Below are 26,514 nucleotides of genomic sequence, written 5' to 3'. Positions count from 1 at the left end.
TTGCATTGACTACAGAACTAAGAAAGGGAGCTTAGAAGGAAAGGAAATCATCTGAGTGCCACCAGCATTCCACACTTACATACCAAGAAGTTGAATTCCAAATAGTGTGAAGTGCTGAGACTTTCAAGATCTAAGTAAGAAGACTGAAGTTCTCTCCTGACCTTTATTTTACATTACTGTAAACCTCTTAACCTTGCTAAGAATCAGTTTCCTAAATTTTGAAACAGAAGCAATACTATCTATTCTATCTACTTCAGAGTTTTATTGAAAACTACATGACGTGAATTATAGTGTGTGACAGACATGTAAAATGTTATCTGTGGCTGAGTTCTGTTACTGTCTCTTAGAGAAGTATAAACAGACCTTTTTTTTTTATCAAGCTAACCTTATCTTGTTTTCTAGATTGTTATTTTGTGTCAGTAAGTAATCCATAAAGTGCCAACATGGGAAAGAAACGGACAAAGGGAAAAACTGTTCCAATTGATGATTCTTCTGAATCTTTAGGTATATTTCACCAATTGAACCTTTAAAGTGATGTTTATATTCCTAAATGGACATATTTTAATGTGTAAAAATGGAATCAAAGTGTACATTAATGTTCTGTAATTTGCATTTCAACTCAATGTTTAAATATATTACATGCCATTTAATATCTTCAACATTTTAACGGCACGATTATTCCATTGATGAAAAATACCATGGGTGCTTGCGTATTTCATGATTTGTTAGTCCAGTGTTACACATTTAGGTAACCTTTGACTTTTCAATGTGTTGAATGGAGTGACAGTAAACATTTTTTGTAGCTAAATCTCTGTGCATATCTAGTTATCTTCTTAGTACAGATCCTAGAAGTAGAATTGCTGAATTAAGTGGTATAAATATTTTCAAGGTTCTTTTGGTTCTCTTTTGGTTCTTTTGGCAAAAATTGCCTTCCAGAAATGTTTTACTAACTTACAAGCCCTGTAGCAGCATACTAAAGTGCCCATTTTCTTGAATTCTTATCAGTACTGATTAATCAGTTGTAAAAATCTTTGCTGGTTTGCTAGTTGAAAGGGTATCTTCATTTTAGTTTGTGTTTCATTGACAGCTTACTGGGATTTAGTAGTTTTTCACACGATCTCATTTGCATGTATAGTCTCTTGGTGCAAGTTCACTGGACATAAAGCTAATTATGCCACTTGACTAGTTTCTAAACCGCCTGGATCCCTGAAACAACTGAAGCCCTTTAGAGTGGCTTGCAAAGCACTCTGTTGACCTGGTTCCAGCAGTGTTTTCAGGCTGCTTGCCGTTACATGTGGGACCACTATTCTGAGGAGAGAGCATGCGCTTTTACATTGTACACCCCGTGCCTTTGTTTCTGAGATGTATCCTTTCAGATTGTTTTAACTCTCTGAGGTCATAGTTTGGTCCTGGCCAGTTGGCTCAGTGGTAGAGCGTCGGCCTGGCGTGCAGGAGTCCCGGGTTCAATTCCTGGCCAGGGCACACAGGAGAAACGCTCATCTGCTTCTCCACCTCTCCCCCTCTCCTCCCTCTCTGTCTCTCTCTTCCCCTCCCGCAGCTGAGGCTCCATTGGAGCAAAGAATGAAGAGTGAGCTTTTTTTAGTTTTTTTGGTGTGCGAGAGACAGGAAGGCAGACAAGAAGGGAGAGAGATGAGAAGCATCAACTCGTAGTTGTATCACTTGAGTTGTTCATTTATTGCTGCTTATATGTGCCTTGATGGGGGGGGGGGGCTCCAGCCAAGCCAGTGACCCCTTGCTCAAGCCAGCGACCTTGGTTTTAAAGCCAGTATCCTTTGGCCTAAGCCAGCAACCATGGGATTATGACTGCGATCCCATGTTCAAGCTGACAACCTCGCACTCAAGCTTGTGAGCGTGTGCTCAAGCTGGTGGCCTCGGGGTTTTGAACCTGGGACCTCAGCATCCCAGATCAACACTCTGTCCACTTCGCCACCACTGGTTGGGCTGTGAGCTTTGAGGTAAAAAGTATACGAGACCAAATTCTGGCTTAACCTCCATAGCCGTGTGACCTTGGCCACGAAATTTTAGTTTTCCCATCTGTCTTTGGGGATAACAGTGACTTCTGGTAGGATAGTTGTAAAGATTAAATGAGATAATGCATGCAAAACATTTAGCATAGTCTCAGGCTGATAGTAAGTACTTATTTTTATTACAGTTAATATCTTCTGAGACTGTACAGACATTGCAACTTTTGTTGACTGTACTGTCTATAGTTGTTAAACTTTCGGTGGCCGTATCCTTCTCATATTGTATAACATGTTTTGGAGGTTCCTGTACATTTATTTATGTATCTGCTTCTCCTGCCAGAGTGTGGGCTATTCATCAAGAAGAGCTAAGGCTCGGTCACCTCTAGGTCCTTGGCACCTATCTTGGCATTGGGCCTACCGACTGAACAGAAGACCTTCTCTACAAACATTTTTAAATGAAGAGAATAATAAATATGATAAAAGGTCTTATTTAAATGAAATAGTTAATTGAAGTAAAATTTGGGCTGATGGTGATAATACCTAGGACTACAAAAAAAGCAAAATTTAAAAATTTGTATAAAATCTCACATAATCAACTGATACTCAAATATCAAACAGAATTTAAGTTTTCAGACTAACAATTTGTGTATAAATTCATTTTTGAAGTTCAAATGAAGGGTGAACTTTAAGATTCTGTGTAGAAAGTTGTGTTTTCCCTCATATGCTCCTGTGTTGTTTGTTTTAATAGAACCTGTGTGCAGACATATTAGAAAAGGACTGGAACAAGGTAGTTTGAAAAAAGCTTTAGTGAATGTGAAATGGAACATTTGTCAAGACTGTAAGACGGACAATAAAGTGAAAGATAAATCTGAAGAAGAAACAGAAGAAAACCCTTCAGTTTGGCTGTGTCTTAAGTGTGGCCATCAGGTATGCTTTGGTTTTGATCAGTGTGGGATTTCATAAACCCTTTAAACTTTTTTTAGAAGGTGTGATCTAAGCGCAGAGTGGGGAAGTAGGATGTCAGCTAGCATAGGTCATATTCCCTGGGGAACAGGTGCTGAGCCTGAGATTTGTGACAATAAGGTGGTTTATGGGAATGTGTTCTCACTGTTTACAGTGGGAAGTCCATGAGGGAAGCAGGATTAGGCAGAGGGAGAGCAAAAAGGCAGAGCTGCAGGGCCTCGGCCTCAGCTGATCCCAGGATTAGCTGTGGCCTTGGTACCTGTGCATAAACCAGTCCTTAGATTTGGGCTGCCTCTGGGGGGTGGGCTGGGGTAGGGGGTTAACCTTGGGCAAGGCAGCTCCCTTTCTCTGAGGATAATTCTGGTGATGGACAAACAGCTGTGAGCCTGTGTCCTTGCACCTGGGGGAAGTAGAACCTTGGTCTTGGCGGTGGAGCTAGCTGGGTGGCAGAACAGCTAGCTCACAGGTATGCCATGGTGCAGAGGTCAGGGTCTCTTAGTGCCCCTTAGTGGTGGCAAGTTAGGTTTATATATTAGAAAACCGGGCTACCAGCCAGTGCTGTCATGAAGCTTGAAGATGAGGTGGAGACCGGTATTTTTATTTGCTTTTAAATTGAAGTTTTATTGAGATAATTATGGATTCACATGAAGTATAAGAAATAATACAGAGCTTGACCTGTGGTGGTGCAGTGGATAAAGTGTCAACCTCAAATGCTGAAGTTGCCAATTCGAAACCTTGTGCTTGCCTGGTCAAGGCACATATGGGAGTTGATGCTTCCTACTCTTCTCCCCCCTCCCTCCTTCTCTCCTCTCTAAAATAAATGAATAAATAAATAAAAAATAAAAAAATTTTTGAGAAATAATACGGAGCTATCTCTATATACTTTGCCCAGTTTCTTCTAGTGGTAACATTTTACAAAACTATAGTATAATATCACCAACAGATTATTAACCTTGATACAACCCTCAATCTCAGGTCTCCCGAGTTAACTGTTTTGGATTGTGTGTGTGAGAGACCTCCATATCCAGTATTGTAGTTAAGGTACTGAAAGGTTCTGACATCACGTTGATCTCATGTTGCTCTTTTATAACCACACCCACTTCCCTCCTGCCATCCTTCCCCTCAGCCCCAGGCAACCACTTATCTCTTCTCCATTTCTAAAATTTTATCATTTAAAAACTTATGTATATGGAACCATACAGTATATATGTTTATGGAACCATACAGTATATATTTTGTGACTAGCTTTTTTCACTTACATAATCACCAAAGATTCATCCAAGTGTGTGTAGCAATTGTTCTTTTTTATTGCCAATTAGTATTTCACAGAGCAAATGTATCATAGTGTGTTTAACTGTTCACCTTTTGTAGGATGTCTGGGCTGGTCCCATTTTTTGGCAGTTATGAAGCTGTTGTGAACATTTGTGAACAAGTATTTATGTGAATTTAAGAGTTCATTTCTCTAGGAAAAATGTCTAAGAGTGCAATTACTGGGTTGTGATAAATTAAATGTCTGGTTTTTAAAGAAACTGACAAACTGTTTTCCAGAGTGGCTATGCCGTTTTATATTCCTACCGGGGGGGCAGGGGTGCAAGTGACCCACGTTCTCTGTGACAGTTTAGTACTGTCACAGCATTTGTAGTCATTCCAATAGGTGAAGAGTGATGTTATGGTTAGACAATTAAAATTGTTAGCAAAGAACATATTTATTTGCTTGTATTTGAAAGGTTTTCATTGAACCTCTTAAATACGAATGGTGAGCATGAGTATATTTTGCTACTTTGAATTTTCCAGAATACATTTTGTATTATACATTTTATGTTTGCTTCCTTTTTAATTCCTACTGTCAGTATTAACTTTACCTTTTGTTTTGCTGTACTTATCTTCTGCACTGTTAGCAAGTGATTTTCAACTGTTGTCTTAAGACAACTCATTTCATTGTTATGTTTCAGATCTCAAATGGTGTAATTCTCAAAATTAATATTAAATTTAATTCATTTTATAATTAAATGTTGAGTGGGATAAATTAAATCAATAGTATTTGATACCATGGTTAAAGGATTAGAAGCCATTAAAAAATATTTCCACTCCAAAGTAAATTTTTAGTTGCAGTAGAAACAGGACCACTTACTGTAGTGCAGTCCAAGGAAGTTGATGGCCTGGTTCAGCCAGACACACAGTCCAGATGGATTTCTCAGCTGTGATTTAACCAGCTGCAGGCAGGACTCTCATCATGTTCTTTTACAAGACTGTAGATCTGATAGGTAAAAATATGTCATTAATGTGTTCAATTAATGCTTATTGACCTCCCACTTGCTAGATATTTTTGATAATAGAAAGATTAACTTATTTTTTGTGCCTTTAGGATTTACATTTCAAGGGAAAATGAATATAAACACAAACAGCTTTAACATAAGGTAGAAAATAACGCCATCAGGAATTGACACCATTATTTGGTAGGAGTGTGTTTACTGGGAGAACATGATTTTTTTTCATCTGGGATGATAAGTGTAATTCTTCTGAGAGGAGGTAGCCTTTGAGCAAGGTCCTGAAGTCTGGGTGGGTTTGATCAGTGGCAGTGATGGTAGAGGACTCCAGACAAAAGGAATAATGTAAATAAACAACATGGTGTTAATGTGATGGTGCCAAGTATATTTAGCTGGTTGATGGAACGTGAAGAGGAAAGTGATGGGAATTAACTTTGAAGAGGTAGCTTGGGGTCAGAGGGTGTCAGGTTTGTTGCTTAGACATTTAAGAGCAATTTAAAAATTTCTGAATCAAGTAAATGAACAGGTTTGTCTTAGGAACATTAAACTGAAAAAATATGTATGTGAACAAAGAAAATACTACTGAGCAAGCCGATACGGAGTGCAAACTAGACCTAGTGAATGACACATTAGCATGGTTCGGTTGGGATGGTAAAAGGCAGGTTATAGAGGAAGAGTGCTTTTAGTGCATGGTTTTCTACACACCTAAGTATGTAGTTATGTCTTTAGAGTCTTTAACAGTATGTATTAGAGTCTAACATTTTATTTTCAAAATTGTTGGAATGGCAGAATTTCTTGAACCATTTTCTTGTTCATTATCAATTATGAACTCTCCTCTTTTGGTGAATTTTTGTGGCCTTGAGATTTATGATGATGGTCCCCCAGGGTTGTGGCAGGAACTCTCAGGAGCAGCACGCTCTGAAGCACTACCTGACCCCGAGGTCTGAACCGCACTGTCTAGTTCTGAGTCTGGACAACTGGAGTGTCTGGTGAGTTTCAACTCCTGCCCCAGGGACAGGAAAGTATTTGAAATATTGAAGAATGGAGGTATTTGAAATGTGTAAGAAGCAAGAAAGTTAAAATTTTTGTTTAAATACTATCACTTTCAGAAGCTTAGAGAATGTAATGTTATAAGAAGCTTTTGCTTATTATTGTACAAACTCAAAAATCGTAGTATGTGGAAGACTTAGGAATCTTCATCCTTTTTCTTGTGATACTGTAAAGCATATGGTAGGTGGTTTTTAGTTTGAAAATTGGGACACGAAGAACAAATTTAAGATACTGAGACTGTAAAACTTTGACAGTGAATTTGCATGAAAATAAATGTCAGGCTTTTATGTGTATTTCCTATATTTTAACATCATTAAAATAAATTGTTACTCTGGCTGGGTAGCTCAGTTGGTTAGAGCATTGTCTTAAGCCAAGGTTGCAGGTTCTGTCCCTGTCAGGGCACACGCAAGAATCAACCAATGGCCTGATAAGGCAGTGGTGTAGTGGGTGGAGCATTGGCCTGGGACGGCAGTGGACCCAGATTTGAAACCCCAAGGTTGCCAGCTTGAGCACGGCTCATCCAGCTTGAGTGCGGGGTCGCTGGCTTGAGAATGGGATCATAGATGTGACCCGATGGTCACTGGCTTTAAGCCCAAGGTTGCTGGCATGAGCCCAAGTTGCTGGCTTGAGCAAGGGGTCACTGGCTTGTCTGGAGCCCTCCTGTCAAGGAACATCTGAGAAAGTAATCAATGAACAGCTAAGGTGCCACAACTATGAATTGATGCTTCTCCTCTCTCTTCCTTCCTGTCTATCTCTGTTTATCCCTCTCTCTCGCTAAAAAAAAAAAAAAAATCAACCAATGAATGCACAAATAAGTGGAATGATAAATTGATGTTTCTTTTGATCTCTATCCCTTCCTTTCTCTCTAAAATCAATTATAAAAAAGTTAAAATTTTTTTTCACATTTTCTTTTGAGAGAGAGAGAGGAGGGGAGAACGATGAATAGCATCAACTCATAGTTGCTAGTTGCTTCACTTTAGTTGTTCATTGATTGCTTCTCATATGTGCCTTGATGGGGGCGAGGGGTCCAGCAGAGCCAGTAACTCCTTGTTCAAGCCAGCGACCTTAGGGCTTAACCCAGCAACCCCAGGATCATGTTGATGAGCCTGGGCTCAAGCTGGCAACCTTGAGGTTTTGAACCTAAGACCTCAGTGTCCCAGGTTGATACTCTATTCCAGGGGTCGGGAACCTATGGCTTGCAAGCCAGATGTGGCTCTTTTGATGGCTGCATCTGGCTCGCAGACAAATCTTTAATAAAAAAATGTTAAAAATATAAAACATTTTTATGTATATTATAACCCATTCATTTCTTACCACTCATGTTCATGGTTGCGGGTGGCTGGAGCCAATCACAGCTGTACTCCGGGACACCACCAAATTTTTATTGGATAATGCTTAACGCACACGGGTCGTTGTATGGCTCTCACGGAATTACATTTTAAAATATGTGGCATTCATGGCTCTCTCAGCCAAAAAGGTTCCCGACCCCCGCTCTATTCATTGTGTCACCATGGGTCAGGCAAAAAAAATTTTTTTACATCTTTAAAAACCATTTCTACAGCAGTGTTCTCCAAACATTATGTCAATTATAAAACTTGTTAATTCTGATAATGTAGTTTTGTACTTTAAAATATATATAGAAAAAATGATTGATTTTAATGTTATAAATAGCCATTTCAGCAAAATGGTTTTTTTCACAGTATTTATAGCTAGCCATAAGTTGGGCTAATCATATTAATAGTACCCAGAGTTAATATGGGTAGTCTTCAAGAAAACAGGCCCTGGCCGGTTGGCTCAGCGGTAGAGTGTCGGCCTGGCGTGCGGGGGCCTGGCGTGCAGGGGACCCGGGTTCGATTTCCGGCCAGGGCACATAGGAGAAGCGCCCATTTGCTTCTCCCCACCCCCCTCCTTCCTCTCTGTCTCTCTCTTCCCCTCCCGCAGCCAAGGCTCCATTGGAGCAAAGGTGGCCCGGGCGCTGGGGATGGCTCCTTGACCTCTGCCCCAGGCGCTAGAATGGCTCTGGTCTCGGCAGTGCCTCGCCCCTGGTGGGCGTGCCGGGTGGATCCCGGTCGGGCGCATGCGGAGTCTGACTGTCTCTCCCCGTTTCCAGCTTCAGAAAAATACAAAAAAAAAAAAAAAAAGAAAACATACAAGTTTTATATTCAGTTTTTCTAGCAGAATAATTTGATGGTTACATACTTTGAATTCCAGGAATTATATATAATTTGTCTCCCGTTTTGGTTATCAGTTTATCACTTTTCTCTATGGTCTTTTGGACACAGGTGTTACCTATGTGATGAAGAGGTCCAGTACTGTAGTTCAAACCGATTGGGTCAACTGGTTGATTTTATTAGGAAACAAGCCCGTGTTACAACTACAGAATCAGGTAAAAAAAAATTTGTTTCTTGACATATAGTACAATGCAGACTTATCTGCTGATGCTTAGAGTAATAGCTGAGTAACATTGATTATGGTTGATTTCAAACTATGAAACTATTGTTGGTTTCAAAATAGAACTGAGAATACAGATAATTCTGAGGTGTTAGTAGAGAATCTGAGATATAATCTGGTCAGATGTTATGAGGAGCCTGGACTGACTGATGAGCAGGCATGCCCTGCTTTAGGGCTTTAGGTAGACCTGCTTTAGCCAGGAGTCAAGTGCTCTTCTCGGGTATTTTTCATACATAATTAAATTGGGGTTGGTATACATTATTAGCTAAGTTGTTTATATTTTCACAGTCACAGAAGTACTTTTGACAGAGCCAGAATTGTTTGTTCCTAACTTTAGGATTTGTTTTTGACCCATGGAATTTATTAAAAATTTAATTTCGTGTCCACATTTTTTACTTGATTGCTTTATATTCTCATTTCACAAGGTAAGTATGCTTATTTATAATAAACTTTTGTGCATTAAAAAAGGAGATTATGCTAAAGCATATCCTGTTTGGTTTTGTCAGACTGAGGCTTACATCAGTTTTGAATATTTTTTTATTGGTTTTTCTCTCTCCATGGTAATTTACCTATATTTATTAGAACACATTTAAAATCAAACAGGTGGCAAATGATTTTAGAGTGATATTAGAATTCACACATTCTAGTACTCTGTCCCAAGTATAACTTTGTATTTGGTATGGCTGTATTATAGATTTTGCTAAATTGATTTTTCTTCTTTTTTTTTCCCTCTAAAGCAACAAAAGATAATGGTAACATTGAACTTGAAAATAAAAAATCAGAAAAGGAAAGTAAAAATGAACAAGAGAAAGAGAAAAGGGAAAACATGGCTAAAGAAACTCCCATGAATTTTACTTCTCAAATAACTGTGAAAGGACTCAGTAATTTGGGAAATACATGTTTCTTCAATGCTGTCATGCAGGTGCACTGTTAAGTTTCCTCCTCTAAAAACCCAGAATTCCATATTTATGACTTGGCGTATGGAGTGTCTCCTCCTACGTAATTTATTTTATATTTTCAAAGAAAACTTAAGGAAATGCTTACTTTGAGGTCAGTAAACTGTGCTGAGCACTAGGGTGCAGTAGGGTTCAAAACAACATGACTGCTGTCCTCATAAAACTTGGCTTCGGTGGCCCTGGCCGGTTGGCTCAGTGGTAGGGCGTTGGCCCCGCATGTGGAAGTCCTGGGTTCAATTCCTGGTCAGGGCACACAGGAGAAATGCCCATCTGCTTCTCTACCCCTCCTCCTCTCCCTTCTCTCTACTCTCTAGCACTCTTCCCCTTCTGCAGCCAAGGCTCCATTGAAGCAAAGTTGGCCCAGGCGCTGAGGATGGCTCCATGGCCTCCGCCTCAGGTGCTAGAATGGCTTCTGTTGTGATGGAGCAATGGCCCAGATGGGCAGAGCATCGCCTCCTAATGGGCATGCCAGGTGGATCCCGGTTGGGCATATACAGGAGTCTGTCTCTCTGCCTCCCGCTTCTCATTTCAGAAAAATATACACACACAAAAATGAAATAAACCCCTTGGCTTTGGTGGGGAGCATGGGCTAACCCAGTGTAGGAACAGACCCTTACTTACAAGTGGGTACATGGTGGTGAGAGAACCATGGTGGTAGAAGGGTTGATGGGGGGAATGCCCTTCCCAGGTGCTGAGTATGCCCAGCACTGAGGTGTTGATGAGGCAGAGAGAGTGGGGAGAAGAGCAGCCATTACTTTTGTTTCCCAGATAGACATAAAAATTGCGATATTGGTAGTGACTTTCTGTTTGGATAGAATGGTCTCTTGTCTTTAGATAACTTTGCTTTTCCATCTTACATTTCAGAATTTGTCACAAACACCAATGCTTAGAGAACTACTAAAAGAAGTAAAAATGTCTGGAATGATTGTAAAAATTGAACCACCTGATTTGGCACTAACAGTATGTACTTCAGAATGTTATGATCAGTAATTTTCCTCTCTGTCTATATTTTAAGTTATTTCAAAGCATTCAGGCTCATTTTCACCTTTTTTGTTTGTTTTGTTTAGGCTACCAAGTTAGAGATTTTCAGACTAACAGATTATAAGGGGCCTTTACATTGATTTGCTGTGTTCTGCTGTGATTTAGTGTTTGACTTCCTTCTTGGGAATGTTGTTGATATTTGTGAAGTTTTAGGCGTGCAAATGTATAGCCAAATGAGTTTTACCTTATCCACTGTTGTTTTTATTTATTTATTTGTGAGAGATAGAGACAGACAAACACAGAGACAGACAGGAAGGGAGAGAGATGAAAAGTATCAATTCATAGTAGCAGCACTTTAGTTCTTTGTTTTCTCATATGTGCCTTGACCGAGGGCCTCCACCTGAGTCAGTGACCCCTTGCTAAAGCCAGCAACCTTGGGATCAAGCCAGTGACCTTTGTGCTCAAGCCAGTGACCTGGGCTCAAGGCAGAGACCTTCGGCTTCAAGCCAGCAACCATTGGGTCATGTCTATGATCCTATGCTCAAGCTGACAACCGCGCTGACAATCCCATGCTCAAGCTGGATAAGCCTGCGCCCAAGCCAGCAACCTTGGGGTTTCGAACCTGGGTCCTCAGTGTCCCAGATTGACGCTCTATCCATTGTACCACCACAATTCGGGCTCCATTGTTATTATTCACATATTGCTTTAGGACTTTTACTGCTTAGGTAGTATAAGTTCCTGATAATCTAAAACTAAGCTAGAACTGAATCCTTCATAAAACAGTGTTTTGATCAGAAACTTTCTATACCTTTTGATGTGCATTTTGAACTTTTAAATGGACAGCTCTGTCAGGAACATAGACAGTATAGGTTGACTAATTATATTTTGATAAAATAAATGATTCCAAAATTGGAATGAAGAAAGTATATTTTGTTCCCATATTCAGGAGCCCTTGGAAATTAACCTTGAGCCTCCAGGCCCTCTTACTTTGGCCATGAGCCAATTTCTCACTGAGATGCAAGAGACCAAAAAGGGAATTGTGACACCTAAGGAACTCTTTTCCCAAGTCTGTAAAAAGTGAGTATCTGTGTTGACTGTGCTGTCAGTGTGTCAGAGATGAGAATTTCTGTGAAAATTCATAGCACTAGAGCCAACGCAGTATCTACATTAAAGCATCCTTTATTTCATTTGGATTAAAAAATATGTACTTTTTGAAAAAACAAAATGTGCCATTGGTGTTGCTGGAGTAAATAGAAACTTTGAGAAACTAAAACACTTTAAGATTGAGATATGAGCTTAGGATTTTGTATGGATATGTTTCACATTTTAGTAGACTCATCATTGCTTTTCTTTCTGTCTCTTTCCTGTAGAGCGGTGCGCTTTAAAGGCTACCAGCAGCAGGACAGCCAGGAGCTGCTTCGATACTTGTTGGATGGAATGAGAGCGGAAGAACACCAAGTTAGCATATTCAGACCAGTGTATTTTATAGTCTCATTTCATCAACTCATCTGTCATTTGCTATTTTAAGGGTAGTTTTAAAGCAATGAAAATCATTTTTTGAGGCCATTGGATTGAAAAAATTTTTTTGTACACCAGCCATTTCAACCAGTATGATTTAGTCAGTAGAATGAAGAGAGTTAGAAATGATTCCCCTTTTCACGACGCTCTACTTAGTATGACATTTCTAGCATTACGGTTCTTTAGGGTTCTGACGCCCAGGCCTGCACACAGACTTCTACAGAGAGTAGGGACTGTCTGCCAGCACGGTTCCTGGTCAAACGCCCTTGCTTTGATTCTGAGTGTGATCCAGCACAGCAGTCCTCAAATAATGAACAACAATGAATAATGTCATTTTGTTCCACATTTTATTATAATGTTGATGAGATGCCTTAGTAGTTAACTGTTCTTTATATCAATTAACTGATGGTAAAATTGGTTTTATTATATGTCATTTTGCTTAAAGTCACAAAATCTATTGACGATGTTAAGTGAGGACATACTGTATATTCATTCATTATGTAAGCAGGAAAGTTTCGATGCCTTTTGAAGTTTTTATAACTGCCAGGATGGAAAGTAACATTTGGGCACGCAAATGTAATTAATAATAGAATAATGTAGTGATAACGAGTACTACTTATTTTGCTCTTAATGTCACGGACTGTTCTTAGTATTTTATATGAATGGCCTTATCAGCTTTTACAACCATTCTGTGAGGTGTAGATGCTTTCTCATTCCCTTTCTGCACAGCATCTAGAGCTAGGCTGTAGGAGATTGAGTGCTTGGTTTGCCCACCCAGTGATGGAGGGGCTGGGCTGGCAGTGCTAGAGTCTTTCCCTCTAGCTCTTGGTTAGCTAGTCTGCCTCTGGGACATGCTGTCTCAGTGATTCTCTCCAAGGAGATGGGCACGTTCTGAAAGCTTTGGTTTGAGTAGGTTAAAATCTTGAAATAATAAGACCATGCCTTTATTCATGGGTTAGTGGTTTTATAAGCAGAATTCTTTTTAGCTCCTTGAATTAATTTTGAAAATGTGATTTTAGAAATAACTAGTTGTTATTCAGTAAGTTTGGGGAGCTAATTCTTGATCACTTTCTTGACTTGATCACGTATTTTCTAAGAAAAATTATAAAATTTTAAATTTAATAGTATGCATATATTCATTTTATTACTTTTAGAGAGTGAGTAAAGGAATTCTTAAAGCATTTGGTAATTCTACTGAAAAATTGGATGAAGAACTAATAAATAAAGTTAAAGGTAATGTCTGACTTTTTGAACTAAACCACTGTAGTTGAATCCCTCTGCCCCTTAGGGGCACAATGCTGGCACATGTATTTTGCATCCACAGCTATTAACATATAATTTCTCTTTAGCACCAGATTTTTAAAAATTGTTCAATACTCCAAAGGTGCATATTTTAGAAAAAATTTAACTTCTGTTGTGTTCCTTTTATGCAATATTATAGTGAAATTTACAAAGGGTGGAGCTAAGATGACATCACAATTTTACTTTTCAAAAGTTTAGACTTCTAATTAGCTTTGTCTGAGTTGTCAGTAGCTGGTTTATAAATCAGGGAGCTAACGTCTTTCTTATTATTGTGTGGAATGTAAAGATTTAGCATTGCCCTGTCCAGTGGGACTTTCTGTGATGATGGAACTCTTCTCCATCCCTTCTGTCTCATACAGTAGCCACAAGCCACATGTGGTCTGTCGAGCCTTTGAAATGTGATTGGTGCAACTAAGGAGCTGAATTTTTATTTTTATTTAATTTAAATTTAGATTTAAATGGCCACAGTGACTAGTGGCTACTGTATTGTAAACCACAGTTCAGAATCGCCACAGCAACTCTTTGCCTCTTTGGTGCCCTCTAGGGCCTGGATGGTAACAGAGAGAATCTTTCCTGCTGTCCTTACTTTTCATGAAATGTGTTTCTGTATTAATTGACATCTATTATTTGAATAAAGCACATAAATTTATGTATTTAGTAAAAGGGGTGACCAGATAGTAAAATTATATCACCTTAGTAAATTTATCAAGATTATTTCTGGAACATAGGAAAATAAAAGGAGAATTTTGTATGTTTCCCAGAAGGTTTTTCTTTGTTTTATTTTGATTTTAAATGGAGTTCAGTCTTAGAGCTGAGATATATTCATTCTCTCCTGTTTGCTGCTGAGTGTTAGACTGTCAGGAGGTGGCAGTGAGCTGGAATATCTCACTGACTCGCATAGTTCATTTTCCACTGACTAGATGTGTCTTTCTTACAAGATGTGATAGTGTGAAATTTTGTTATGCTCAGAAGTGCAGTGTATGCTACTGACTGTAGCATAAAAATACAATTCTGATAATTACAACTAGAGAACAAGTCTGAGATAGGAAGTTTAATGTAAAATTTTAAAATTAGAGAGGCTAAGTAGTTTTAGCTTATCGGTTAATTTTATAAGTATAATGGATAAATGTTTTCCCCTTACAGATCATGAAAAGAGAAAATCAGTACCAAGTTTTGTGGACCGCATCTTCGGTGGTGAACTGACGAGTACGATCATGTGTGATGAGTGCAGAACGGTGAGTCGAGGTCATGCTGGATTGGTTTACTGCACAAATACAGCTTCTCAGTTGTTGCTGCAGCACAGAAAGTTTGAGCTCCATATGGTATCTGTTGATCTACCCAAAGATGCAGACTTCTTTGCTGGAACTGTGAGCACTCCTGATACTGAAATAGTTAATATGTTGTTTTGTTTTCCTGGCCCAGAGTTTTCAGTGCTGTATTTTCTATTTCGTTTATTTTAGCCTTTATTTTAAAGTTTACCCCCCCATCCCCACCCCCCATGATCTTACTATATAATGTTTACAGTGAGTCTTTTTCTTCCTTTTCATGTCTTCTTTTTTGGTTGGTTAAGGTCTCCTTGGTTCATGAGTCTTTCCTTGACTTGTCTCTACCAGTTTTAGACGATCAGGTAAGACTATTAAGTTAATTTTATTAAGTAGTTTTTATGGGGAAGTCTTGTCACCTTTTCCAAGTACATTACTAGCCCATGGAGAATTTTCTTACGGTATTTGAGATAAAAGAATTTTAAATAGTTGAACAAAGGCCTGGCCTGTGGTAGCACAGTGGATAAAAGCGTCGACCTGGCCCTGGTTGGATAGCTCAATTGGTTAGAGCATCGTTCTGAAGCACAGAGGTTGCTGGTTCAATCCTTGGTTAGGGCACATACAGGAACAGCCTGATGTTCCTATCTCTCTCTCTCCCGTCCTCTCTCGCTGAAATCAATAAATTAAAAAAAAAACACCCTAAAAAAATAAAAAGAAAAAAGACATTGACCTGGAACACTGAGGTCACTGGTTTGAAACCCTGGACTTGCTTGGTCAAGGCACATATGGCAAGCCATAAATCAGGGGTCCCCAAACTGGCCTGCGGGCCGCATGCAGCCCCCTGAGGCCATTTATCTGGCCACGCCACACTTCATGAAGGGGCATCTCTTTCATTGGTGGTCAGTGAGAGGAGCATAGTTCCCATTGAAATACTGGTTAGTTTGTTGATTTAAATTTACTTGTTCTTTATTTTAAATATTGTATTCCCGTTTTGTTTTTTTACTTTAAAATAAGATATGTGCAGTGTGCATAGGGATTTGTTCATAGTTTTTTTTATAGTCCGGCCCTCCAATGGTCTGAGGGACAGTGAACTGGCCCCCTGTGTAAAAAGTTTGGGGACCCCTGCCATAAATGAGCAACTAAAATGAAGCAACTGTGTGTTGATACTTCTTGCTCTCCTACTCCTCTCCTCTCTGTAAAATCATTAAATTCTTAAAATAGTTGAACAAAGAATGGGGTAAATACATTTTTTTTTTTAAAAAAGAGGAGGATGTATTTAGAATTCTTTATATATAGTTAACTTGATTAGTTTATATGTAAGGACATTTTTTATATTAAAAGTTACTATTAAAAAGAAAGTTACTATTTATTTTCATTATTTAGGACTAACCACAAATCCCTTACAGCTGTAAGTTCATAAATGTTAATAGATCATATTTCAGTTTTAAGCCATATTAGTTTGGTTCCTAATGGTTGTAGTAGGAAAAAAGAACATGTTATGAATTTTGGATAAATCAGTATTCAACTTCATAAGAATTAGGGGTCCCTTTTATCACAATTACTTAAGTGACTAAAGTCTTACCAAATTTATTTTCTCTTTCTATAAAACTCATTTACATGTAAAAAAACAAAGGAATGAAAACCAATACATGTATTGAAACATGTAAATCACTTATGAACAGAAAGTGCATTTGGAAATGGACATCATTACATTGTGATACAGCATATATCTAACACTATCATATTCCTTTCTGTTATACTTGCATGTGGAATTGCCTTTCTTTACTGTTTGCTTATTTTTTCAGTATATGAAGACAGCTTTTTAGTATTAGAGATGAATAAATTTTATCCTGGTTATATTTTCAAACATAACTGAAAAATAAATTAGTGTAAAATAGGTTAGAAAAATATTTAGGTAACAATGAAATCTCTTCACAAAATGGTGATTGTAAAATTTTACTTTTGGCCCATATTCTCTCCATATATTAAGAGTGGTAAGAGAAGTATAAATGATAAAAACTTGAAAAAGACAATGGAGAATGAAGAAAAGGACAGCGAGGAAGAAAATGATAATGACAGTTACATAAAGGAGAGAACCGATGCTCCCTCAGGAACAAGTAAGCACTTACAGAAAAAAGCAAAGAAGCAAGCCAAAAAGCAAGCCAAGGTGAGTAATTAGGAAGAAAGCCCTACTTCTCTAATTTTACATTCTGAACCATGGAGGTTAGAGGCAGGTTGACACGGGTAGACACGTCTGGTTTCACAGACAGAACTTCCACTTGGCAATCACAGCACTAGTTCATTCTTTGTCCTCTGCCGGGAAATCTCTACTGGTATGTATGAGGAAAGGTAGTGCTTTTTTTTTTTTTTTTTTTTTTTAAATTTTATTTATTCATTTTTAGAGAGGAGAGAGAGAGATAGATAGATAGGAGGGGGGAGGAGCCAGAAGCATCAACTCCCACATGTGCCTTGACCAGGCAAGCCCAGGGTTTCGAACCGGCGACCTCAGCATTTCCAGGTTGATGCTTTATCCACTGCGCCACCACAGGTCAGGCAGAAAGGTAGTGCTTTTTAAAAAAATCCTGAATTATTTGTGACAACTTAAACGTTTTAGACAGTGATAACCACTTCATAACTTCATGTGTCCTTTGGAAAATAAGAGCAAATTCAAGTTACTAGTTTTTTCCCACCTTTTAAAAATTGTACACACCGTTCTGGACCTTGTTTGTTGTTTGTACTTAGATTCTCTGAGATCTTTCAATTTTAGGGCACAGAGTTTTTTGTTTTTTAACAGCTGTACAGTATTCCATTCTACAGAGGCTCCACAATTCACTTCACTGTTTCTCTACTGATTTAGGCGGTCGTATTCTTTTGCTATACTGGCCAGCACTGCAGTGACTAGCCCCATATGGTTAGTGTTGCTTAACAGCAGGGATACGTTCTGAGAAATGAGTTGTTAGGCTGTTTCATTTTGCGGATGTCAAAGAGTGCACTTCATAAGCTTAGATGGTACAGTGATTGCTCCTGGGCTGCAAGTCTGTACAGTATGTTGCTATACTGAGTACTTTGGCCATTTTGATACAATTGTATTTGTGCATCCATGTTACATAGAAAGGTACAGTGAAAATACAGTTTAAAAGATAAAAAAGGGAACCTGCACAGGGCACTTAGATGACTGGAGCTTGTAGGATTAGAGTTGCTCTGGGTGAATCAGTGAGGGAGCCTTGGACATGATGGAAAGTACTATAGACTCTATAAACACTATAAGTATACTTAAGTTACACTCAGTATATAAAAAACATTTTTTCTTGCCTGAATGGTGGCAGTTCATTGGATCGAGTGTTGACTTGATATGCTGAGGTTCCATGTTTAAAACCCAGGCGTCGCCAGCTTGAGCATGGGCTCACCTGGCTTTAGTGTAGGCTTGCCAGCTTGAGCATGGCATCATCGACCTGATCGAAAGGTCACTGAATTGGCTTGACCAGGTGGTGGCACACTGGATAAAGCATTGGACTGGGACTCAGAGGACCCAGGTTTGAAACTCCAAGGTCACTGGCTTGAGCATGGGATCATAGACATGACCCCATGGTCACTGGCTTGAGCCCAAGGTTGCTGGCTTGAGCAAGGGATCACTTGCTCTCTGCTATAGCCCCCCACCCCCGGCCCCCCAGACAAGGCACATATGAGAAAATCAGTGTACAACTAAGGAGACTAAGGAGTCACAACGAAGAATTCATGCTTCTCATCTCTTTCCCTTCCTGCCTGTCCCTATCTGTCCCTCTTTCTGTCGTCGTTACAAAGGTCACTGGGTTGAAGCCCAAGATTGCTAGCTTGAGCAAGGGGTCGCTGGCTCAGCTGGAGCCACCCCCCCACCTGACTTCTGGTCAAGGCACATATGAGAGGCTATCAGTAAACAACTGAAGAGGAAGATGCTTCTCACTCTCTCCTTCCTCTTCCTCTTACCAATATATATATATATATATATATATATATATATATATATATATATATATATATATATATATTTGTGTGTGTGTGTAACAGAGAGACAGAGAGGAGGACAGACAGGAAGGGAGAGAGATGAGAAGCATCAGTTCTTCATTGTACCTTTGTTGCTCATTGATTGCTTTCTCATATGTGCCTTGACCAGGGGTCTACAGCAGAGTGAGTGACCCCTTGCTCAAGCCAGCAACCTTGGGTTCAAGCTGGTGAGCCTTGCTCAAACCAGATGAGCCTGCGCTCAGGCTGGCTTCCTTGGGGTTTTGAACTTGGGTTCTCTGTGTTCTAGTCCAATGCTCTATCCACTGTGCCACCACCTGGTCAGAATTTGTTTTTAAACTTTTTTGCCTGACCTGTGGTGGTGCAGTGGATGAGAATGGAATGTTGGGGTTGCAGGTTCTAGGCCCTGGATTGCCTGGTCGGCAAATATGAGAAGCAACTGCTTCTTGCTCCCCCTCCCCCACCTTTCTCTCTCTTTCCTTTCTGTAAAATCAATACATTAAAAAAACAAAACAAACCTTGGGCCTGACCTGTGGTGGCACAGTGGATAAACCATCGACCTAGAATGCTGAGGCCTGGTCAAGGCATGTATGGGAGTTAATGCTTCCTGTTCCTCCCCTCTCTCATTTATGTATGTATGTATGTATGTATTTTTCTGAAGTGAGAAGTGGGGAGGCAGAGAGACAGACTCTGGTATGTGCCCGACTGGGATCCACCTGGCAAGCCCACTAGGGGGCAATGCTATCCCCATCAAGGGTGTTGCTCCATTGTGACCGGAGCCATTCTAGTGCCTGAGGTGGAGGTTGTGGAGCCATCCTCAGCGCCCGGGCCAGCTTTGCTCCAATGGAGCCTTGGCTGTGGGAGGGGAAGAGAGAGAGAAAAAGGAAAGGGGGAAGGATGGAGAAGCAGATGGGCGCTTCTCCTGTGTGTGCCCTGACAGGGAATCGAACTCAGGACTTCCACACACTGGGCTGATGTTCTACCACTGAGCCAACCAGCCAGGGCCTAAAATGAATAGTCTTTTTAAAAAAAATTTTAATTTAAACTTTTTGACTCGTGTAATCACACTTAGCTTAAATTACACACTTGATAAGCTGTAGGAAAATATTTTATTCCTTTATATCCTTATTCTATAAGCTTTTTTCTATTTCTATTTTTTCTATTTTTAAATAAAAATTAAAAAAAAATTTAAAACTTTTTTGTTAAAAACTAATACACAAGCACACACAGGCAGGACTACCCAAGGTCAGGGCCCCACTGTCACTGTCTCCCACCCCACATCTTGTCCTATTGGGAGGTCTTCAGGAGCACATGGAGTGTCATCTCCTGTGATGACATGCTTTCTGCAGAGATATGTCCAGGTGGCTTGTGTACCACAAACGTTACTCTGCATTTATGAAAAGTTTTCAGTGTTGGGTCCATGTTTTTTTTTTTTTTTTTAAGAGAAAGGGACAAACAGGAAGGCAGAGAGATATAAGAGCATCAACTCTTACTTGCGGCACCTTAGTTGTTCATTGATTGCTTTCCCGTATGTGCCTTGACTGGGGGACTTCAGATGAGCCAGTGACCCCCTTGCTAAAGCCAGCGACCTAGCGACCTTGGGTTTCAGGCCAGAGATGGGGTCATGTCTGTGATCTCACGCTCAAGCGAGCTACCCCTCGCCCAAGGTGGTTACTTCATGGTTTTGAACTGATGAACTCAACGTTCCAGATCGACACTTTACGCCATCACAGGTCAGGCAGGCAGGGCTCTTGATGAAACGCTTTTTTCCCTTCCACTTGGGAACAGGCTGCAAGTAGCAAAGCAGTCCTTTATTGTCCACTGTCCATGTGCCTTCCTGGGTTCTTCCCTGATGTGGGGCCATTTGTTTCCCAGAGTGTTTTCCTCCATTCATTTGTCCAGAGCAGCTCTGTGCTCATTCTGCCTCTTCAGTGAAATGTTGGGTCTGCACTGTGTGTTGTCTCTTACATCTGGGCCACTGCAGGTGTAACATCACTCACTTAGAACAGACCATATCCTGCAGATTTTTATTTACCTAAATGTGACTTTTTTTTGATGATTGATGGTAGTTTGTTACTGCTTTCAATCAAACAACTTTTCTTCGTAATTTCTGTTAAAGGAACTTTAGGATAAGTTCTGGGAAGGAACTAACTCTTCCTTAGAAAATTATTGATTGCCAAGTAAGAGAACCTTACTGGTGTGTGGTACATGTACATACTTTCTCTTCCTCTGTAGTTTAAAAAAAATGTATGCTTTTTACACAGAACCAGCGAAGGCAACAAAAAATTCAAGGAAAAGTTCTTCATTTAAATATCTGTACCATTGACCATCCTGAAGATAATGAATGTGAGGTTAAAATGTCAGTTCAGGGAGAAGTGGATATTGAATCCGACCATATCTCACAAGAGGAAGTTATAAGTAAAGAATATTGTGTTAATCAAAAAGATTTGAATGGCCAAGAAAAAATGATTGAAAGTGTGGCTGATGATCAGAAATCCACAGAGGAAGTGGATATGAAAAATGTCAGCATGAATAATGATCTGGAGGTTTTGTCATCTCCTACCAAATGTCCTGGGAATTTAAACGGTGCCTGCCTGGAAGAGGGGGGCAGTAGGGAAGTGGACCTTTCAAGCGGTTTCAGGAACCTGAACTTGGATGCTGCTCTTCACCCTGATGAAATACATCTAGAGATTTTGAATGATGGTCCTGCTCCCAGGACCAAGGTATATGAGATTGTGAACCAAGATCCAGAAACCGCCTTCTGTACTCTTGCAAACAGGGAAGCGTTCAGTTCTGACGAGAGTTCCATCCAGCACTGTTTGTACCAGTTCACTCGAAATGAGAAACTCCAAGATGCAAACAAACTGCTGTGTGAAGTGTGCACCCGGAGGCAGCCTAGTGCACCTAAGGCTAATCTAAAAGGTACTGGGTCCTTCACGGAAAGTAAAGTTAGTGTTCGGGGCACGTTCTGCCCTGCATCAGTAGGGTGCTCCTGTTCTAATGTTAGCAGGACTGGGATGGCAACAGCAAGTTCCTTGGAAATACTCTAATAGAAGGATGGATGAGCCGAACTTTATTGAAGTGGCCTCCCAACTCTTTGCCCTTGGACCCCTTCCCAGGGGGTCAGTCATCTTTCTGCTGTGTTACCACAGCAGGGTCCTGACGGGTATGGCAGCTGCTCTACTTTCTGTTCCTGCCAGAACTGGGATGGCCCTCCCCTCTTGCTCCCAGGAGGCCACACTTTAATTTCCAGTGTACGAAAGGGACATGCCCAGTGTGAGGTACTGGGAGCCAGGCTTTCTTACAATTTCCCTCAAACACGGAGCAGGAGGCACTTGGGTGAGTGGGATAGGGAAGGACTGTGGATGCCTAAGGATGCTTGCTGGAATTGTTGAAACATTTTAAAATCTAGGTTTTACAAAGAGTAAATTATATTGATTTCAAGCAATTCTGTGTAGAGCAGGTGTTGGCAAACTATATAGCCCACAGGTCAAATTTGGCTTGCTGCCTGTTTTAGTATGGTCTAGAAGCTAAAGTGCTTTTCATAGATAAATATTTGAAAAGGACTTTATGGTAGAAAACACTAACTTTGAACCCAAATTAAACGTTATCCAAAAATAATGTAATTCTTTAGTAGACTGCAATCATACTTTAAAGTCTTATATACTGCCCACAAAAACTAGGGAATATTTCAAAATGAATATGAAGCTATAAAATATCTTCTAATTTTTGTGAGCAGTGTATATAAATACCTACAAAATATCCTTGATTTGGCCTCTTGGTCTACAAATCCTGTAATATTTACTTGTCCATTCCAGAAAGTTTACTTATACTGGCTTCTGAGGTTTGAAATGATTTTATAGCAAACTGAATGCTTTGGAATTCTGAAATGATTTTCACACTGCTATACTTTTTTTCTATTTTTAGGTGAAAAGAAACATGTTTACACCAACGCCAAAAAGCAGATGCTGATTTCTCTTGCTCCTCCTGTTCTCACCCTTCATTTAAAGAGATTTCAGCAGGTACCTCTGGTTTGTTACCTAAAATTTGTTTTAAACCTGTAACACTAGCTTTGTTTTGTCTCAGCATATTAGTTTCTTTGGTTTTCTATCATTCTATTTTTTTTTTTTTTTTTTTGAGAGAGAGAGGTATATAGACAGAAAGGGAGAGATGAGAAGCATTAACTCAGTTGTGGCACCTTTCACTGATTGCTTCTTATATGTGCCTTAATGGGGGGTTCCAGCCGAGCCAATGATCCCTTGCTTAAGCCAGTGATGACCTTGGGCTCGAGCTGGTGAGCCCATGCTCAAGCCGGATGAACCTGTGCTCAAGCTGGTGACCTCGTGGTTTTGAACCTTGGTTCTCTGCGTCAGTCTAACACTTTATCCACTGTGCCACCACCTGGTCAGGTTCCTATCATTTCTTAATTCTATCTTCAAAGAAATAGGAAAGTAAAAATGTGTATGTATGTAAGATAAAAATTTTGATGAAGATGCATATCAAGGTGGAGGAGAAATTTAGGCACAATCCTTCCTTTTAGTGGAACTCATGTTGCTCTTTTTATTAACATTAGCATCTTACTGTAACTTTAATTTCATCCTTAAAACAAAAAGACCAGTTTAGCCTGACCAGGCGATGATGGCACAATGTAGTGTCAGCCTGGGACACTGAGGTCCCAGGTTCAAAACCCCGAGGCTACTGGCTTGATTGTGGGATCATAGGATCATCAACATGATGCCAAGGTCACTAGCTCAGCTGTAAATAGCCCCATCAGTCATGTCTGAGAAGCAATCAACAAACAGCTCAGTGAACACAACTACAAATTGATGTTTCTAATCTCTGAGAGTGCTTCACAGAAAAATATTCTGCTGTTGCTCATTTTTTTTTTTTGAGAGGTGAGGAAGAGAGAGAGAAATGGTGAGCTGCTCCTGTATGTGCCTTGACCAGAGAATCAAATCAGCAACCTCCAGAGGATCAAACCAGAGGATGCTCTAACCAACCAAGCTATTCTGCCAGGGCTTAATTTCTTGTAAAACTGATTTTGAGAGACAGAGAAAGGGAGGGGTTGGGGAAAGGGAAGCATTCATTTGTTGTTTCACTGAGGCATGCGTTCCTTGATTGCTTTTCATGTGTGTCCTGACCGGAAATTGAACCCACAACCTTGTTTTGGGACAACACTCTTAACCAGTCAGTGAAACATAAGAACCTTAGAGGTAATCTGGCTTTTCTGGATGATCAAGCAGAAACAGTTTTTTTTTACAGGAGCAGCCTTCTTAGTGTAACAAACCAGCTTGCAGTCAGTCAGTGAACAGGGAAACTCGGAAGATTGAACCAGAAACGCATGTTGTGCTTTTGGGCACTGGAGTAGGCCCAGGTTACTTAACATGCAGTGCTCTCCCAGGAAAAGAACTAATCTATTACTTTCTTTTTTTAGGCTGGTTTTAACCTACGCAAAATTAACAAACACATAAAATTTCCGGAAATCTTAGATTTGGCTCCTTTTTGTACTGCTAAGTGTAAGGTAGGTAAAGTGCTCTTTTAGGGGAAATCCTTTAAATAGATCTTACCAAATACCACCATGGCAATTCACCAAAGTGTGAAGTGGATAAGAATTACTGAGTACAATGGGTACAAGATATAAGATACATCATTTTGAACGTTAGGTTTATTTCAGTTTAGTCTTTTGAACTCGCATTATAGTGGCAGACATCTTGGGAGTTAAGGACACAAAACTAAAGGTGAGCAGATGGATAATCTTAGTTTAATGTGGTCGAGTATTAGAGTTGGTGTGCATAGAGCAGGGGTGGTTCTGGGGATGCTCTGAGTAGGTGCACCTCAACCAGCAGGAAAGCAGTAAGAGCTGGTGAGTGAGCGAAGTGCCGTGGGGATGCAGGCAGGCAGTTCTGGAGTTCATTGTAAGAGGTCTGGTGATGTGGAGGCTGAAGCCTAAGAGCTGAGCTAGGAATGAGGTTTGGAGGAATGCAGGCTTTAGTAGGTGTGCAGGGGGGAGCCACAGAAGTGTCATGGCAGATCCGTGTAATATGATCCCATGGTTGCTGGCTTGAGCCTGTTCACAACCATGCAGCCCTGTGACATGTGGTCTGAGAATAAGCAGCTACCTCCAATCTAAATAGAAATTAAGGCTTAAGAGGCTTGAACCCCTCACCGAACTCCCAGGATTTGGCAGGACCCAAGGGCCTCTTGCTATTAAAGGCTTAACTTGCACTTTGGGCAGGAATTAGGATGAGAGTGGCTGTGGTCTCTGGAATTTTATGATCCCAACAGTCCTGAAGAAGCTAGGGCAAGGCGTTAAGTTTCTAGGCCTCTGTGAAATGGCAATGGTCACTTCTTAGTAAGAAGTTGGAGATGGTGGAGAAAAGGTAGGGAGAAAGTAGCGTTCAGACTCCCAGATAATCTCTGCTTTCTCAAAATGGAAGTCAGGCTCGATCTTGCCCACGTTTCCTGTATAAACAGGACTAAAACTAATGTGTGAATTCTGTTCATTTCTAAAGAATATTGCTGAAGAAAGTACCAAGGTGCTATACTCCTTGTATGGAGTCGTGGAGCACAGTGGCACCATGAGGTCTGGGCATTACACTGCCTATGCCAAGGTGAGAATGGCAAACAGCTATCTGTCTGATCTCGTTCTCCACGGGGATATCCCACAAGGTGAGGCCTGTAGAATTCTGGTACTCAGCATAGACATGGCAAACCCAAAAATAATAAACTTAATTATTTTCATTTATACTTTTCCATTTCCTTGGCAGATTTTGAAATGGAATCAACCAAAGGGCAGTGGTTTCACATAAGCGACACCCACGTGCAAGCTGTGGCTACAACTAAAGTGCTGAGCTCACAGGCCTATCTACTGTTTTATGAGAGAATACTGTAAATGTCAAAAGTGCTTTCTCTGGAAACATGTTAATGGCTTTTATAAGAGCTCTAATAATAATAAACAAGTAAAGACTAAATCATGTTCACTTAAAATTAAGTCCATGGCAGCAGAAATCATGTGTGCTGATACAGTGAAGGAAAATATCTGTGGACTGATATGGTTTTGTATTGTCAGTGGTTTTTACTCCTGCCTCTCAGTTCTGGAAGGATCCTGAGTCAAACCCTCTCATTAATGTGTCTGGTGTTGGGTCACAACACATCAGTAAACTGACTTACCCCCCAAACCGGTTTTATTAGAACATTTTAAGTTGTACTGACTTACCCCACAGATAATGTAACGTGTGCACTCTGCAAGCACAGGTATCTGACATTGGCAGAAACGTGTCAGCAGTGCTGGTGCCGCTGTGTGCAGCCAGGTCTGCAGGGCTCTTTGGCCACACTGGCCCAAGGCCACTCGTGGAACTAAGGAATTAGGCACCAGGTCCCCTTAATGCCAGCTGCAAGAGAGCCTGCCAATCAATGCCTTTGTACAGCCAGCCAGGATTTCTGAGTTGAGCTGCAACCCTGAGAACCACAAGGACACCAAGCCTGTAAACTCTATGAGGCCTGTAAGTGTCTCTAGTAGGATTTCTTTGATGTACAATGAACCCTTTCTGCTATATGCAGTCACGGGAGAGGTGTTTTAACACCTGTTGAACTTATCTTGGACATAGCCACAGTGCTTCTAAAATTCCTTTGGAATATCAAAAACAATATAAAATTTCAGTGTTATTCTGCACATGTCCCATAAAATCAAATTTTACTGATATTAAAGAGAAATAAAATTTGCTTTATGAAAACTGACTTTCTTAATTTATACATCAGGAGATGTGTTTTCAGTTGTATC

General features: G+C 40.2%; 1 protein-coding gene across 6 annotated transcripts in view; it reads left to right on the top strand.

The window, feature by feature from the left end:
* Window positions 1-26,445, top strand: part of USP16 (ubiquitin specific peptidase 16) — a 29,264-nt gene extending 2,819 nt beyond the window's left edge. For 3 of the 6 annotated variants that reach the window (XM_066259570.1, XM_066259572.1, XM_066259571.1), the window contains exons 2-18: window positions 403-504; window positions 2,734-2,912; window positions 6,101-6,204; window positions 8,548-8,651; window positions 9,454-9,638; window positions 10,537-10,632; window positions 11,600-11,730; window positions 12,024-12,111; window positions 13,326-13,404; window positions 14,617-14,708; window positions 15,044-15,100; window positions 16,726-16,902; window positions 20,999-21,656; window positions 22,662-22,756; window positions 24,169-24,255; window positions 25,247-25,403; window positions 25,502-26,440. In XM_066259570.1, the coding sequence (XP_066115667.1) occupies window positions 444-504; window positions 2,734-2,912; window positions 6,101-6,204; window positions 8,548-8,651; window positions 9,454-9,638; window positions 10,537-10,632; window positions 11,600-11,730; window positions 12,024-12,111; window positions 13,326-13,404; window positions 14,617-14,708; window positions 15,044-15,100; window positions 16,726-16,902; window positions 20,999-21,656; window positions 22,662-22,756; window positions 24,169-24,255; window positions 25,247-25,403; window positions 25,502-25,626 (2,475 nt within the window). In that variant the 5' untranslated portion in view covers window positions 403-443 and the 3' untranslated portion in view covers window positions 25,627-26,440. Of the gene's footprint in view, window positions 1-402; window positions 505-2,733; window positions 2,913-6,078; window positions 6,205-8,547; window positions 8,652-9,453; window positions 9,639-10,536; window positions 10,633-11,599; window positions 11,731-12,023; window positions 12,112-13,325; window positions 13,405-14,616; window positions 14,709-15,043; window positions 15,101-16,725; window positions 16,903-20,998; window positions 21,657-22,661; window positions 22,757-24,168; window positions 24,256-25,246; window positions 25,404-25,501 lie in introns of those variants that run through there. The other 3 variants (XM_066259573.1, XM_066259574.1, XM_066259575.1) reach the window with 3 other exon arrangements.
* The last annotated feature ends 69 nt before the right edge of the window (window positions 26,446-26,514 follow it).

This window comes from Saccopteryx bilineata, chromosome 2 (assembly GCF_036850765.1).
Source record: "Saccopteryx bilineata isolate mSacBil1 chromosome 2, mSacBil1_pri_phased_curated, whole genome shotgun sequence".
NCBI lineage: Eukaryota > Metazoa > Chordata > Mammalia > Chiroptera > Emballonuridae > Saccopteryx > Saccopteryx bilineata.
Note: the sequence above shows the minus strand (reverse complement) of the source record. Positions and strands in the feature narration are given on the sequence as shown.